The following is a 17,734-nucleotide window of genomic DNA, read 5'->3' on the forward strand; positions in this document are numbered from 1 at the left end:
GACTCTTTTGGTTCCATACGAGTTTTAAAGCAACATTTTCTATTTCTGTAATGAATGTCTTTAGCAGGTTGGTAGGAATAGCATTGAATCTGTAAATTGCTTTGGGCAGTATCACCATTTTAATGATATTGATTCTTCTTATCCATGATCATGGAATACTTTTTCATTTGTTGATGTTATCTGTGGTTTGTTTGAGCAGTGCTTTACTATTCTCATTGTAGAGATCTTTCTATGCTCGCTTCAGTAGCACAGATACAAAAATTGGAACGGTATGGAGAAGGTTAGCATGGCTCCTGCACAAGGATGAGCTCTTTCTCTTCCCTAGTTAACTGTATTCCTAGACATTTTATTATTTTTGTGGCAACTGTAAATGGGATTGCATCCCTGATTTGGCTCTTGGCTTGGCTGATGTTGGTGCATAGAAATGCTAGTGTTTTTTGTGTGTTGATTTTGTATCCTGAGATATTGCTGAAGTTGTTTATCAGCTGGAGGGGCTTTTGGGTCAAGACTATGGGGTTTTCTAGATATAGAATGATGTCACTTGCAAACAGGGATCATTTGACTTCTCTTTCTATTTGGATGCCCTTTGTTTCTTTTTCTTGCCTGGTTGCCCTGGCCAGGACTTCCAATACTACATTGAATAGGAGTGGCGAGACAAGACATCCTTGTCTTGTGCCAGTTTTCAAGGGGGTTGCTCCCAGCTTTTGCCCATTCAGTATAATGTTGGCTATGGGTTTGTCATAGACAGTTCTTACTATTTTGAGGTATGTTCCTTCAATACTTAGTTTGTTGAGAGTTTTTAACATGAAGTGACGTTGAATTTTATTGAAAGCCTTTTCTGCATCTATTGAGATGATCATGTGTTTTTTTTCTTTAGTTCTGTTTATGTGATGAGTCATGTTTACTGATTTGCATATGTTGAACTAACCTTGCATCCTAGAGATAAAGCTTACTTGATCGTGGTGGATTAGCTTTTTTGATGTGCTGCTGGATTCGGTTTGACAGTGTTTTGTTTTGTTTGTTTGTTTGATATGGAGTTCTGTCACCCAGGATGGAGTGCAGTGGTGCAATTTCAGCTCACTGCAAACTCCACCTCCCAGGTTCAACTAATTCTCCTGCCTCAGCCTGCCGAGTAGCTGGGATTACAGGTGCATGCCACCACACCCAGCTGATTTTTGTATTTTTAGTAGGGATGGGGTTTCACCATGTTGCCCAGGCTGGACTCAAACTCATGATCTCAGGTGATGCACCTGCCTAGGCCTCCCAAAGTGCTGGGATTACAGGCATGAGCCACTGTGCCTTGTTCTATGGTTTGCTAGTGTTTTGTTGAAAATTTTTGCATCAATGTTCCTCAAAGATATTGACCTGAAGTTTTCTTTTTTTGTTGTGTCTCTGCCAGGTTTTGATAACAGAATGCTATTTTCATAGAATGAGATGAGGAGTCTCACCTACTCAATTTTTTGGAATAGTTTCAGTAGGAATGGCACCGGCTCTTCTTTGAACATCTGGTAGAATTTGGCTATGAATCTGTCTGGTGCTGGGCTTTTTTTGTTGGTTGATAGGCTATTTATTACTGATTCAATTTCAGAGCTCATTATGGGTCTGTTCAGGGATACATTTCCTCATGGTTCAGTCCTGGGAGGGTGTATGTGTCCAGGAATTTATCCATTTATTCTAAATTTTATAGTTTATGTGCATATAGGTGTTCATAACAGTCTTCTAGGGTTATTTGTATTTCTGTGGAATCAGGGGCAATATCCTATTTGTCTTTCCTAATTGTATTTATTTGGATCTTCTCTTTATTAGTCTAGCTAGTGATCTATTATTTTATTAATTTTTCAAAAAACAGCTCTTGGATTCACTTATCTTTTGAATAATTTTTCACATTTTGGTCTCATTGGTTTGGCTCTGATTTTGGTTATTTCTTGTCTCTGCTAGCTTTAGAATTGGTTTGCTCTTACTTCTCTAGTTATTTTAATTATGATGTTAGGTTGTTAGTTTGAGTTCTTTCTAACTTTTTGATGTGGACATTTAGTGCTATAAATTTTCTGCTTAACACTGCCTTTGCTGTGCCTCAGAGACTCTGGTATATTGTATCTTTGCTCTCATTAGTTTCAAAGAACTTCCTGATACCTACCTTAATTTCATTATTTACCTATAAGTCATTCAGGGTCAGGTTGATTAATTTCCATGTAATTATATGGTTTGGAGCAATTTTCTGATTCTTGAATTCTAGTTTTATTGCACTGTGATCTGAGAGAGTGGTTGGTATGATTTCAGCTTTCTGCATTTGTTGAGGATTGTTTTATGTCCAAATATGTGATTGATTTTAGAGTACGTGCCAATTGGCAACGAGAAAAATGTATATGTCATTACTTTTAGGTGGAGAGTGCTATAGAAATCTATCAGGTCCATCTGTTCCAGTGTTGAGTTCAGGTCCCGATATCTTTGTTAATTTTCTGCCTTGATGATCTGTCTAATACTGTCAGTGGGATGTCGAAGTATCCCACTATTATTGTGTGGGAGTTTAAGTCTCTTTGAAGGTCTCTAAGAACTTGCTTTATGAATCTAGGTACTCCTGTGTTGGGTGTGTATATATACATATATATGCATGTATATATATATGATATCATATATATCATATATATCTCATATATATCATATATCATATATATCTCATATATATGATATCATATATATCTCATATATATGATATCATATATATCATATATCATATATATCTCATATATATGATATCATATATATCATATATCATATATATCTCATATATATGATATCATATATATCATATATATATCTCATATATTATATATATCATATATGTCATATATATCATATATGTCATATATATCATGTATCATATATATGCTATATATGATATCACATGTCATATATATCATGTATCATATATATGCTATATATGATATCATATATAGCATATATGACATCATATATAGCATATATATCACATATATATGCTATATATGATGGTTAAGTCTTCTTGTTGAATTGAACCCTTAATCATTATGTAATGTCCTTCCTTGTCTTTTTTGATCTTTGTTGGTTTAAAGTTTGTTTTGTCATTAATTAGGATTGCAACTTCTACTTTTTTCTGTTTTCCATTTCATTGGTAGATTTTTCTCCATTCCTTTGAGTCTATAGATGTCATTGAATGTGAAATGGGTGTCATTCCATGTGCATCTTGAAGACACACATACCATTGTGTTTTGCTTCCTTATACAGATGGCCACTCTGTCCTTATTTTATCCAACAAGAAATGGTAGAAAATATAAAATTGTCTGAAAGTTTTCAAAAATACATGCAGAAGCCATAAAATGATACTGTTCTTTTCTAGCCAAATATCAGCATCTAATGTATTATACCCAGCCATACCCTTATTGCAGAAAATTCTTCTGTTTTCAGTCTGTCTCATTTTTTCTGATACCTCCCTGCTTCTTGCTACTTATTTTGGCTCTAGATACAATTTAAACAATCACCCTTTTATTGAACTCTACTGTACAATAGAAACCATTGAGAAAGTCATTGACTTTCTCAGGAAATCAGAAGTGCACAGATCAAAAAGTATACTGTGACTTGCAAAAGTCTATACATATACAAAGAACAGATAGGAAGGAGCAATCAAATCTGCCTGGAAGAGTAAAAGAAAGTGACTTCACTCTATTGTGGTAACAACCTCAAAACCTTAATCCCATATTCTACAAAGAAGGTTTCTCTCACACACAATATATATTCAGCTCAAGTTGGGTCGTCACTCAAGAATCCAGAATAAAAAAGGCTCCACCCTTTCATAGTTTCCTCATCTAGAACAGAAGACTCTATATTCATCATGGCAGTAGAACAGTCTACATCACTTCATCTCAGAGGCCACTGGCCAGAACCGTAGACGTCACCCTCCTCGAGCCCCTACGCAAGATGGTTGACAAATATGGACAAATAGGTATAGCATTTGATCAATTTTATTATCTCTACCACAGAAAGTTTCAGAAAGGTGATGAAATTTAAGCGGGGCTTCAAAGGCTACATCAAATTTGACAAATGGAATTGTGAGGAAAGCACATTAGAAGTAAAGGAAAGAGTGAACGCACAAAAGCAAGAGAACATCATGGTATGTAATGAAGAAATGGCCATTATTTGCTCTGTGGCTGAGACTAATAGTTATTATTCAAACATCTGTTCTCTTCTTTTCCTGTGGCAATAGAAGCTGTAGCTGGGCATAGGTTAACCTATCCGCAAACTTCATTGTGTTACCTTTTTTGCATTTAAGTGTCACTAATAGGAGTAAATTCTTACCTATGAAATGAGAGGAAAGATATGTACAATTTGTGGCATATACTTCCAAAGGAATAAATACACCTTCCTCTTTTCTCTTCTTTCCATCACACTGGCTTACACACTTTGGGAAGGCATTTCTGTAGCATGTATGATAACAAACTATACCAATGGCAGAGCAACAAGATGGAAAGATACTACTTGATGGAAAGAAACTACTTGATACTACCCAAGTGTCATAAGGTTCCTGAGTGGTGACCAAGAGAGGTAAGTTGATTTCTATTGTGATTAAATCATACTCTTTTTGGAATCACTTTTTATAGCAGGCAAATCTGTAACCTAATATGGCCTCTACTAGGTAATATTAGTTTTCTTTCTCTCTTTGTGTTATCTCTTGTACCTAGAAAGGTTTTTGCAATTAACATACAATTATAAATATGAAGCTATAATTGAAAAAATAAATCTGCTTTGAGGTTGATTATTTTCTAGTACCCGGGTTGTGTATACATAGGTTAAGCAGTACATTTGATTTCAGAGATACTTCAGAGGCTTTTAAATTCCTTTGCTGTAGGACTAGTGAGCATATAGTACAATGATATAGGTTAAACAGAATAACCATCAAGTTTCAGTGGCACTGTGAGATATATTTGAAAATATATCTGCCTATCACTGGAAGATGACTACATTGTATGATAGAAAATGGCATTGGTGGTGACAAGAGGGGAAGGGTGGCTGACAACTGAAGAAAATGATAAAGGGATAAGGAACCTCTTCCCAGCAAACTTGTAGTGAATTCTGCAATATATGAGTCACAGACTTTAGAGTAGCTATCTACACTGCAGGGATGGAGAAAACCTACTGTGCCCCAGATATTTGAAGAACAGAGCAGGAAGTGTAGAAATATCAGGGAACCCAAGGATACACTTGAGAAACACCATGCTGGATTATAAATTTTGTGAAGGCATGGATATCTTGACTTTTGCATCCCTGGAACCATGGCTAGAATTTAGTAGGTAATCAAAAATATTTGTTCTTGACATCCCCAGTCATTGGCATTTCAGCAAATGGAAATTTCAATTTACCAGTTGTTCAGGCCCAAATCTTTAAAGTCATCCCTGATTCTTGTCTTTCTTGTACACTCTGTATCCAGGTCATCAACAAATCCTATTAGCATACCAGTCATAATAATTTCTGAATATTATGACTCCTAAGCAAGCCCACCATTATCACTCTAGTGCAAGCTATCACCACTTCCAGACTCCAGCCTCTTAGCTGGACTTCCAGTTTATACCCTTGCTCCCTGTATTAGTTTCCTGTGGCTGTCGTAGTAAATTACCATAAAATTGGTGGCTTAGAGCAACATAAACATATTCCTTTATAATTCTGAAAATCAGAAATCCAAACTTATTCTCCTGGGCTAAAGTTAGGTATGGCAGGGCTGGTTCCTTCAGTAAGCACAGAAGAGAATTAATTTCTTTTCCTTTTGCAGTTTCTAGAGGCTGCCTGCATCCCTTGGCTCATGACTTCTTTGCATCACTCTGACGTCTTGCTCCCATGGTCGTATCACCTACTACTGGCTCTGATCTGACTACTTGTTGTAAGGATTGGTGTGATTACATCAGACCCAATCTGATAATTAAAGATAATCTCCCCACCTCAAAATTCTTAGTTTAATTACATCTGCAAAATACCTTTTGCTAGATAACGTAACATTCACAAGTTCTGGAGATTAGGGCATAGACATCTTTTTGGGGCACGATTATCTGGCCTACCACACTCCCTTACAATCCAATCTTAGAGCCACCAGAGTGAAAAATCTGACCACATCAATTCTGGGCTCTGTATCTTCCATGTGATTCCCATTTTATTCAGCGTGAAACAGGAAGCATTATCCATAGTCTTAACAGCAGTGTATGGTCAGATCCTCCACAGCTTCTCCAACATATCTACCACCACACACCCTTCACTCACTGTGTTCAGACACTTAGGCTTCTTTTCTGTTCCTCAAATATGCCAAACACACTTTTACCCCAGCGCTTTTGCACTTGCTCTCACCTCTGCCTGGAATATTCTACCTCCAGATATTCACATGCTTGGCTTTCCAACTGCACTCGTTTACGATTACATATTATCTGACTGCAGGTCTTCTCTGAGCACCCCATGAGATACAGCGACCTCTCCTCTCAATCACCCACCCCTTATCTTGCTTTGCTATTTTTCACAGCACATTATGTCCACCTGAAATAGTATGTATTTGTTTGTTTGCTGTCTTTCCCCCACTTTGAGAACACTGTTTTGTTCACTGTTATGTCCCTAGCACTAGCATAGCTTCTGACACAGAGGTAAACTCAAGTATTAATTCTTAAATAATAAATGAAAGAATGCATGTCGAATTAATGATTTCTAAACCAGTTTCATTAGATACCTTCTTGAAATAGTCATGGTTCTTTTGCTATTTTCTCATTCTTCTTTTCTTAAACATGAACATCAAGATAATTTATTATCTTCTCTTCACAATAAAAACAATATAATTTTCCAACACTTTTATTGCAAGTGCTTATGACAAGATGAATATAACATCATAGGCTTGCCTAGATGACTATTGATACTGTTTATACATGGAAATATGTTCCAAATTAGAAATAAGTAAATTCCCATGAATTTTTTGAAATATGGTCTCTTTATAAGTTTGTAAGACTATTGGCATATACCTGATTGCAGAAAATACACACCATGTGCATTTATAGTTTAATTAACTAGCAGGTTTGAATTCATGGGAGGTTGCTCCAATTAGCTTACTGTGTTGAAGTAATGACAATAATATTTAGAGTTACCGTAACACTTTACCAACACTAATTACTAACCAAATTACTGTTGCATTGTCATCTCTCTTTTACAGATATGGAACAAAGGGATAAGGAAGTGACTTGCCTAAGTCACTGAGGAACCTAATATTGAGATTAGCACTCAATGATTCCTGGCTCTCAGAATGTGTGCTGCTACCACCAGGCCACACTCTTCCCTCCAGAGAGAAGATGTGTCAGCATGGAATTGTGCTGAAGCAAAGATGTGAAATAGAATGATTACATATCTAGCTAGTGGGAAGATCTGGGGAAGAATCTATCAGTGCTGGCAGAGAAGCAAACCATACGACATCACTCATCCCCAGAAAGTGAAGTTACGGGAAATAAAAAACAATCTACACCATTTAGAAAACACAGCCACCCCATACCCTTGGAAAAAAATACACTAAAACATCTTCATTTGATTTGACCTCTAATAACATGAATAATTGTCTTATAACTCACTTTCTTACCTCTTGATTATTTTACAGATCTGGCACATATGAGCAAAATCTGACAAAATTCACTCATTTAATTTGAAGATTTTAATTATGTAGAAAAAGTAGGTTCGCATTCTTTCTTATTAATAGAGTTCAAAAGACTTAAGGCCTAGAGTCTAGCTTCAGCTATTAAAATTATACATCAGCATGTGTTTCTCCTTTATTAAGCAATGATTCGTTATACCTTTCGCCTTAGAGGACACCCACACTTCTTTAAAAATAAGCTGGGCGAACATCGACTGTGAATGTGTTTTTGTTTTCCTAATAGAATATCAATGGGAGGTGTACACACAGATCAAGAGCTGTACACATATTATTATCTCCAAATAATTAATATTTGTATATTATTTCCCTTGATCTGGCTATACATGAATACAGAGGCACTGGTACTACTCATCACAAAATACAGTGGTAGCTGGTTCCAGGGCTGCCTTTGTGAATACTCCCTGCCAGTGGCTGAAGAGACTAAGGAAGCACCCCCACTGAGTCCCTCTCGTCCTCCTCAGGGAGTATGCACTAGTTCTATCTTCTCCTATTGGGAAGGCAGCCAAAGGCAGAAGCAAGAGGGACAGCACTGTAGTTCCTAGAGAGAGGAAGGTGCCAATAGTCAGGATTGGAGAAGAAAAATGTAAGTTTTATAAAATAAGGATAACAGAAACAATGATTAGCACTTCAATCTTTCCATTATAGCCAAAGAGGAAAGTTCCATGACTGGCAGATGGAGTAACAGCATCCAATTGCAGTCTTATGTTTGCACCACATACATAGAATAGAATAGAGAAAGGAAACTACTTTAAGGATGTAAGCTGTGGAGTAGAGTAAAATGCAGACTGCGATGGTATTTTTGCCTAGTAGATTCTGTGTCACATTTCGGCAAGCCCTTACCAGCTAGCTTGGCTCTCTGCTTGCTTTTGACCCTGAAAGTTTGAATAATTTAGTTTCAATTATTTATGGGAAAAACACTTAGCTATTTGAAAAAAAGTAATAGGAGTTATTTCAAACAATTTTTTATATACATAGGTCTACTAATAAAATGAGTTCAAGATATTTTGTTTCTATGAAGTGGGAAAAGCACAGGGTGAATGGGGGAGATATGTTCAAATGAGCTTTTTAGAAATGAGAGAGTAAGAAATACGTCTGTTGGCAAATCATCCTTCATAAATAATATCGTGTTGAAAAATATAACTAATTATGTTATATATACACTGGAGCAGGAGCACATTTCTGAACACTAGACCTTTTATTACAGTATAGAAAGGAAAAATATGATTTTGTAGAGCCATTTTCTCAATGTTTACAATTAGAAAGGAAAGGTGAATATTAAGTCTAGTTTAAAAATTACAATTCTTTAAACAGTTGAAAATTCTCTTTATGATCATAAAAACATTAAATAGGATTTAAATGATCATTATGTTTACAAATATTAATGGCACAATAAAGGCGGCATTTTTTCCCCTTAAATGTGTTACTTAAAAAATCTGTAAAATGAAGGGAAATTAATATCAAAAATTTTTTTCAATTAAAATTTCTCAGTTCCATGGTAACAATGTATTATAAGTAGCAAACGTGTAATTAAAGCAGTCATTATATGTATATTTAGATCATCAATATGCAGTCTTCAATTTATTTAACAGAAAGTAGAAAACATTATAAAATGAGAAGCTTTGTGATGTTTTTCTTCATTTAATTCTGAGCTTTAATCCCTCCTCCCCAATTGTAATGTATAAATTCTATAATTTAGCCCCAATCTAAAATCCAGGAAAGAAAATATTTAGGAGAGAGATAATTAATTCAAAGAAGGAAAAAATATTAACTGTGTCATATTACCAAGGCAATCAGAGAATGAAGGCACTGGTATTTGAAAGTGGAAATTACCTGTAATTTTAGGATTTTAAATGAAGAACTCTATAACAGAGAATGCAAATTTGGAAAACTATCCACATAAACTGAAATGTCTTTTCTTTATTTTAATAAAGGATGCCAAACTGATTAAAAATTAATAGATGAGGCCGGGCACAGTGGCTCACGCCTGTAATCCCAGCACTTTGGGAGGCCGAGGCGGGTGGATCACGAGGCCAGGAGATCCAGACCATCCTGGCTAACATGGTGAAATCCCATCTCTACTAAAAAAAAAATACAAAAAAAATTGACCTGGGCATGGTGGCGGGCACCTGTAGTCCCAGCTACTCGGTGGGCTGAGGCAGGAGAATGGTGTGAACCCAGGCGGCAGAGCTTGCAGTGAGCCCAGATTGTGCCACTGCACTCCAGCCTGGGCAAAAGGGCGAGACTCAGTCTCAAAAAAAAAAAAAGAAAATTAATAGATGAGGCCAGGCGCGGTGGCTCACACTTGTAATCCCAGCACTTTGGGAGGCCGAGGTGGGAGGATCACTTGAGTTCAGGAGTTCCAAACCAGCCAGAACAACATGGTGAAACCCCGTCTCTACTAAAAATACAAAAATTAGCCAGGCGTGGTGGCGGGCGCCTGTAATTCCAGCTACTCGGGAGGCTGAGGTAGGAGAATCGCTTAAACCTGGGAGGCGGAGATTGCAGTGAGCTGAGATCAGGCCACTGCACTCCAGAGAATGAGACTGTCTCAAACAAACAACAACAACAAAATTAATAGATGATTAGACCATACAAAATTAGTACAAAACAATAAAACTGTAGAGATTGATTTATAGAGACTAACATCCCAGAGTAATAAAATAAGCTGGATAACTGACAAGTTCCTCCTTCAAGTTGTTCCTTTATTGATCAGGTGCTGCATTCTCTATTATTGTCACATGTTAAGGAGAAACAGATAATGACATAGGTCAGTTTGAAGAGAAGTAAATATATTAATAAGGTACTTAATAAATAAAAATATGATAGAATATAAATTTGTTTTGACAATTTGATAATTAATAGTAAATTAATAATAGAAAAGTTTTCATAGTCATTAAAAGGATTGTGAATCTCTGAAACATGGGACACTTCAGAATGTACCTTACAATAAATGTTCAGCCTTAAGATGAATGTCATTCTCATTGGATTATAAACTGAGCTATAACTGAGTTGGAGAAGCAATCTAATGAGCTGGATGAAAAAATCTGACTTCAAAGCTCAAGTAGACTTAGAGGTTGGAATAAAATGAGGGTTTCTAAACAGAAAGGTGGCCATTAATGCCCATTCGATTTACTACAGATAGGTGGATGTGCAGATGGATGTAAGAATGAGGATTTATGTCTCCTGTGACTGTACCAAGAATTAAAGCTTCAGTGATTATAGGTACCATTTGACAAATAATTTCTTGCAGGTCAAAATGTTTTATCCCTACACAAATAGGAAGAATAAATTTTATAATACAAATTCCAGAATAGATACATAAGGCATCATTTTCATTCCAACAAAAATGTGTTAAGCCATTTTTTACTTTTCAAATTTATTGTCGTGAATTTTTAATAAAACAGATTTTGTTTAAATTTACCTAACATTTTTCAGTGCTGGCATTACTTGTCATAATATAAAGACTATCAGAGAACAAACCTTGTTTTTAATTTTTTTGTTTTAGATCTAATGATTCTTAATTAGGGAATTAGAATCAGTAAGAATAGTAAGGATTTTAAGTAAGAATACATGGACCTTTGAAATACATATTCTTCAAAGATCAGTGAGCCGTTATGACTATAGAGACTATAGAGATAAACCACATAAAAATATGTGCTAACGTGCTGCAAGCAAAGAATTCAGTGATCAAACCCAAATCCTAATATATTTTCCTTCATCTCCCCTTTCCTTCTATTTCTCATTCCTTTTTCTTTCCTTTCACTGACTCGTGAATGTTCACAGTCAATCGGGAATAACAAGCATATAAATAATATGTGAACAAAGAATAATAATAGCACAGAGGAGACAAATGATTATTACCCAAGTCTGAAGGAGAGCCAAGGAAGCTTTAAAAGCAACCAAAATGAGTTGGACATTGAAAGGTAGCAGGATATTACCAGGTGGGTGAGGATGGAGACATTGGAAATTTTAGAAAGAAAAAAAATCTTGGCCGGGTGCAGTGGCTCACTCCTGTAATCCCAGCACTTTGGGAGGCTGAGGTGGGTGGATCACGAGGTCAAGAGATCGAGACCATCCTGGCTAACACAGTGAAACCCCGTCTCTACTAAAAGCACAAAAAAATTAGGCAGGCATAGTGGTGGGCGCCTGTAGTCCCAGCTACTCGGGGGACTGAGGCAGGAGAATGGCGTGAACCCAGGAGGAGGAGGTTGCAGTGAGCCGAGATTGCACCACTGCACTCCAGCCTGGGCGACAGAGTGAGACTCCGTCTCCAAAACAAAACAAAACAAAAAAATCTTACAAAGTCTTCTCAAAGGACAGAATTGCTTAATTCTCTCCTCCGTGTATAACTTCAGTTTATATGTACCTTTGGGGATTTGTATGCTGTCCTCCCACAGCTGCCATGTAAACAAGGTGGTAGCCATTGGCTTGGTCTTGCTCATTCAAGACATAATATACCTTCTCTCCTGGTAGTAGGACTTACTGGCTTTCAAGATTGCTCCTCTGAGGAAATAAGGCTTGGGAAGAAGTCGACTTTTAAAAAAATGAGATCGATTATTGTGTGTGGCTAAGTGAGAATCGACGTAAGGACCAAGGTCATAGATTAAGAAGAAACTTGGGAAAACAGTACCTGAAATTCAGGGAGCGCTAATTTTCCAAAACTTAACAGCCCAGTAGTCATTGCTCCTTAGCTTCTGAGAAAATATAAAAGAAGGAAGACACTATTAATTGTCAGAATTTGGGAGATATTTTTGGACATAGTTTATAATATGCTATGTGAATCTAAAGTAGGTCCAGTTCGGCCAGGCGTGGTGGCTCACAGCTGTAATCCCAGCACTTTGGGAGGATGAGGTGGGCGGATCACAAGGTCAGGAAATCGAGACCATCCTGGCCAACATGGTGAAACCCTGTCTCTACCAAAAAACTACAAAAATTAGTTGGGTGTGGTGGCATGCTCCTGTAATCCCAGCTACTCTGGAGGCTGATGCAGGGGAATTGCTTGAACCCGGGAGGCGGAGGTTGCAGTGAGCCGAGATTGCGCCATTGCACTCCAGCCTTGGAGACAGAGCAAGACTCCGTCTCAGAAAAAAAAAAAAAAAAAAAAGAGAGAGAGAGAGAGATCCAGTTCGTACCTAACTCATAGAGATTTTAAAGATTTTATGAGCCAAAATTGCCTAATCTCCTAATTTCACCCTGCTCAGGATAAATGTCAAGGATAGGGAAAGTGGTGAAGAGATTTTAGATAACTTTACAAGTAATTACATAACAAGACAACTTACAACTAGTACCTAGAATGGCCTGGCCCACAGTACGTGCTAAGCAAATATTTATCAATAAGTAAATGAGTGCTTTGCTCCACAAAAAAATGGAAGTTTCTTGTGCTATCTTGTCTCTTCTGACATTAATTTTACATCAGCTTTGTGGCATTAAATGGAGTAGGGAGTAAGCTAGCAAGCTTTGAGACTGAAAAACAAAGGTTCTTATATTCTTTGTTGGGACATTATTCTCAACCAGGAGGCACTCAGGATAATTAAATTATAAAGGGTGGGTAACGAGAAACTTTGGGAGAAAACATATGCATATATGGAGAGAGTGAGAGAAAAAAGACTCCAAAAGACATATTTTAAAGTATATCAAATCTACAAAAGTTAGTATGCTTTTTATTTTATTATACATACGAGAGAATTTTGGTAATCTTACACTAGTTGTCAGAATAATCTCAAACTATTTAACTTCTTAAACTTTAATAATTTTAGGAACTATTTTAACTAAACTAAATTGCCTTCATGAACAAAATTTATATATACTTATAGATATATTGTTTTCAGACATACTGATACAAGGCATTGTAAAAGAGATTTTAGCATTGATACAAGTTGAGTGATATTATAACATCAAACAAATTAAGGTCTTCTTAAATTTATTAAATACCTTCATGTAGAGAACTGATGTCTTGGGAAAGGAGAAGGTGCATTTGTTCTAGTATTTTTCTTCACGGTGGCAGATTGAGATGAGTGACTTTGGTGCAAATTTTATACAGAAAACAAAGCCTTGATTCCTAGCAAATATATATTTTATTTACATGAAATTATTATTCCATGTCTTCATTTAGAAAACAGTTTTTGAGCCTCCATAATATGCTAGTCACCACCCCTGAGCCCTATAAATAAAATGAAAATGAAAATTCAGGGACATGAATGGAGCTGGAGGCCATTATCTTTAGCAAACTAATGCAAGAACAGAAAACCAAATACTGCATGTTCTCACTTATAAGTGGAGCTAAATGGTGAGAACACATGAACGCATAATGGAGAATCACACACACTAGGGCCTATTGGAGATTGGAGGGTAGGAGGAGGGAGTGGATCAGGCAAAATAACTAGTGGGTACTAAGAATAATACCACGGTGATGAAATAATCTGTAAAACAAATCTCCATGATACAAGTTTACCTATATAGAAACCTGCACATGCACGCCTGAACTTAAAAAGTCAAATAATAAAATAAAGTACTTAAAAATTTGAAATTAAGAAAACTCAGGGAGTTTACTGTTTATTCAGGCAACCCTTCTCAGAGGACAGTCACGTAGCTAAGAAGACTGCCTAGGACTAGAGCGGAGTATCATTTTGGAGATGTAAAGAGGTCTCTGAAGAGAAAGCAGCATATAGAAAGGATCGTGGCTAACCACTGGGTCACTCTTTCTTGGTTGATCAGCCTTGTGTTGATTCAATAATAATAATAATAACACATTGCAGTGATAATATAGAATATTCATAAATGATAAACATTTTCAGAGAAGACTAGGAAATCAACGTCAATTAAGATTCAGGTTAAAATTTGAAGTTATGAAATTTGCTGGTGCCTTGAAGCTATTTGCTCACAGGAGGGTGACTTTCTGGAAGAACTCTTTGAACAGGTTTTTTTCAACCAACAAAACTTCATGATAGGGTAAAATGAATGATCCAGATTTATAGCTTCAGGCAGCATCTTTTGATTACCCTTTTGTGTATTATACCTGAGAAAAAGGAGGTGTAAACAATCAATTATATAAGATTCAAATATTTTGAAATCTCTCTCTCTCTCTCTGTCACATTCACACACACACATATACAAAACAAACAAAAAAAAGAAAAATAAATAGAAAGTGATCCAGAATTCTTGCTCTCTAATTGAAATATGTAGACTTCGGAGGTTAAGTAATCAAGATAGAAATCCTGTCCTTCCCATTGATTATTGTGTTATAATTTTTTCTGACCCTCAGTTTCCTTGTTTGTCAAAATGGGGCTAATGATATTTTTGGCATTGTTTGCAAGAATCAGAAGCAATGTATGTCAAGAGCTATACACAATTCAAGTATTACTTGACCAGAGGTTTTATCTAAAAAAAAGATGTCCATCCAGCTAATAACAATATTTTTTTGAGTCAGTCAACAGTGTCTAGACATTTAAAAAGTGAAAACTCCATTTACATGATTTCAAATCTTACTCTTGTATTGTTTTAAATTCATACTAATCTGCTATATTAATCACTTGGGCTTTTGAACACTTTTGTAGAAAAGACTTACAGAAGATTTGCACTTCATCCTTAGATGCTTTGTTAATTTTAATTCATTTCAGAAAATGTCTAAAGTCTTTAATGAAGTGCTATCTTCATTTATTAGTTGTACTATAATTCGGTGAACTTCAGCAGCTCAAAGTAAAAGGATGACATAATCAATTATAATTGTTTTAGAAATGTTTTTGCCTTAATTTTTTTTTAAAAGCTCTAAGGTAATAATAGCACTTTTCATCAGCAAAGTACTTTATAAAGGTGAACAGGAAAAAGTGTTCTCTGGTGGTTCAATAAGACATTGAGAGTTCAGAAAATCAAGGCTGTTTCTGTCTCCTCTATTGACTTGAATGATTTTTGGATAAGTTACCTAACATAGGTGGTGCTCTTCATATATAATGTTTCTTGCTTTACAATAGGTCAAAGAACTATTATCTGGCTACTTCTCTTTTATAGGATAATTAGATAATTCCCCCCACCATCTATGTCACCATATTTCTTACTTGTCTTTTCTGGCTTTATTTCCTAGCTTGTATATCTTTTAGTATTTTATATATTGGGAGATAATGATGAATATTAATCTAAAATAAAGGCTTCAATTTGGAGACAGAAGACGATCAATTTAAATTTCGATTATCTCTTAAATTAGCTGCATGGCCTTGGGCAAATAACTTTACTACTCTGAATTGTTTTCTTACACGTAGAGTTAGTGATAATTGTTTCTTACAGCTGCTATAAGGAGTAAATTAAATATATTTGATATGTATTATTATCGCCTAACTAGGCCTCTGATTGGCGTCCTCATTTGGTATAGTACTTGAAATCATAAAAAGGTTTCTCATCTTGCTTTTATAAAAAAATACAAAATATTTACAATGAACCACTGTCACTGAAATTTCTACCTACTTTTTCTGCTTTCCCCAAACACACACACACACACAGACACACACACACACACACACACACACACACAGCTTCTCATTATGTCTATTATCTAATTTCCTGCTAATTCTCTTTCTCTCTTATGAATTCCTTTTTAGCCATGCTAGCATCCTTGCCTTCTCTAAACATATAGAATTACTCCTACCTCAGTGCCTTTGCACCTGTTCTTCCTTTTTCTGGAAATTTCCTCCCATGGATAGCTTACTCTCTCAGTTCCTCCAAAGTTTTGCTTAAACGTTAAAATCTGATCGAGACCTTCTCTGACGATGCTGTAAAATTACCATCTGTTTCTCACTTCATTCTTCCAGCACTAGCTATCTCCTTTCCCTGCTTAATTTTTCTCTATGTGTATTAATTATCTATTGTTTTATATTGTATCAAATTACCTCAAAACTTCATGGCTTAAAACAATGAAAATTTATTTTTTTTACATTTTCTGTGGGGCAGGCAGGATTCCTGGCATAGCTTTGCTACATGCCTGTGGCTCAAGGTCCCTCATGAGATTGTTTTGAAGCTCATGGCTGGGGCTGTGTTCTCATCTGAAGGTTTGTCTGGGAAAGAGTACACTTCTAAGTTTGTTCCTGTGATTGTTGGTTGGATTCAGTTCTTGTGGGTTGTTAGATTGACAGCCTCAGTTCCTTGAAGTCTGTTGCCTGGAGGCCACCCTCAGTTCCTTGCCACATATGGCTCTCCATAAACTCAAAACACAGCTGTTGGCTTTCCTTAGAAGAAGTGTGACAAAGTGAGAATTTCCAAGACCGAAGTTGCATTATGTTTGTAACCTACTCTCTGAACTGACACTTATACAATATTCTATTTATTAAAAATAAGTCACTAGGTTTAGCGTACACACAAGGGAAAGACATTAGACAAGGGGGTGAATACTAGGGAGTCAAGATCATTATGGGCTATTTTAGAAGCTAACTAAAACACTATGCTTGCATGGAATTTTGCCTGTTTTGTTCATCATTATATCCCAAGAGTTTAGAACAATGCCTGACACACAATGTATTTTCTATACATATTTGTTGAATGCATGAATCTAATACAGAATCTGCATGTAGTTGGTGTATAATAAATGATGCTTACATTATACATTTTAAATAAGAATTTTCCTAATCATTCTTATTATTCCTTAAATTATTTATATTGGATTTTATTTTCTATGATGCTACTAAATTAGATAATAAGAAAGAGCATCATAGGGTGCTTCCTTTAAAATTTTCATGCTTTAGAGAAAATATATTTCCTTTGGCTATCAAACCTGCAAATTATAGAAAGATCAGGATGGCTACATGAAAGACTATAAGGGACTACTAGCAAAGAAAATTAAAGGTTGATAACACTCATCAGATTAGACTGTGTAGCTTAAGGCTTTGATGGAAAAATGAGTTTTATGGGGGAAAAATCTGAAGATTTCTGATTCGTAACAGCTGTATAATTTTATGTTTCTATTTTTATTTTCTTTTCTGAAGAAGTCTGGATTGCTGTTAAGGAATCAGTATTCATTTCTGAAAGCCCTTCTCCTTCATTAAATAAAGATCT

General features: G+C 35.9%; 1 protein-coding gene, 1 long non-coding RNA gene and 1 other non-coding gene across 8 annotated transcripts in view; 2 read left to right on the forward strand and 1 right to left on the reverse strand.

Annotated features, from left to right (window-relative positions):
• The window catches only part of LOC134731404 (uncharacterized), a 61,803-nt gene extending 54,002 nt beyond the window's left edge, over positions 1–7,801 (forward strand). For 2 of the 6 annotated variants that reach the window (XR_010113623.1, XR_010113627.1), the window contains 4 exons: positions 4,017–4,147; positions 4,489–4,578; positions 5,801–6,017; positions 7,211–7,801. Coding sequence is in view for 1 of the 6 variants with exons in the window: in XM_063609301.1 (XP_063465371.1) it covers positions 4,017–4,147; positions 4,489–4,569 (212 nt within the window). In the remaining 5 variants the exon portion in view is untranslated. Of the gene's footprint in view, positions 1–4,016; positions 4,148–4,445; positions 4,579–5,800; positions 6,018–7,210 lie in introns of all 6 variants that reach the window. The other 4 variants (XR_010113624.1, XR_010113626.1, XR_010113625.1 and 1 more) reach the window with 4 other exon arrangements.
• Positions 1–17,734, reverse strand: part of LOC134731405 (uncharacterized) — a 207,826-nt gene that overhangs the window by 50,348 nt on the left and 139,744 nt on the right. The window lies entirely within an intron of this gene.
• On the forward strand, positions 232–339 carry LOC129490857 (U6 spliceosomal RNA). Its single transcript, XR_008660340.1, has one exon. It is a non-coding gene; the product is annotated as a U6 spliceosomal RNA (small nuclear RNA).

The sequence above is a fragment of the Symphalangus syndactylus genome, chromosome 9 (genome assembly GCF_028878055.3).
Source record: "Symphalangus syndactylus isolate Jambi chromosome 9, NHGRI_mSymSyn1-v2.1_pri, whole genome shotgun sequence".
Classification (NCBI taxonomy): domain Eukaryota; kingdom Metazoa; phylum Chordata; class Mammalia; order Primates; family Hylobatidae; genus Symphalangus; species Symphalangus syndactylus.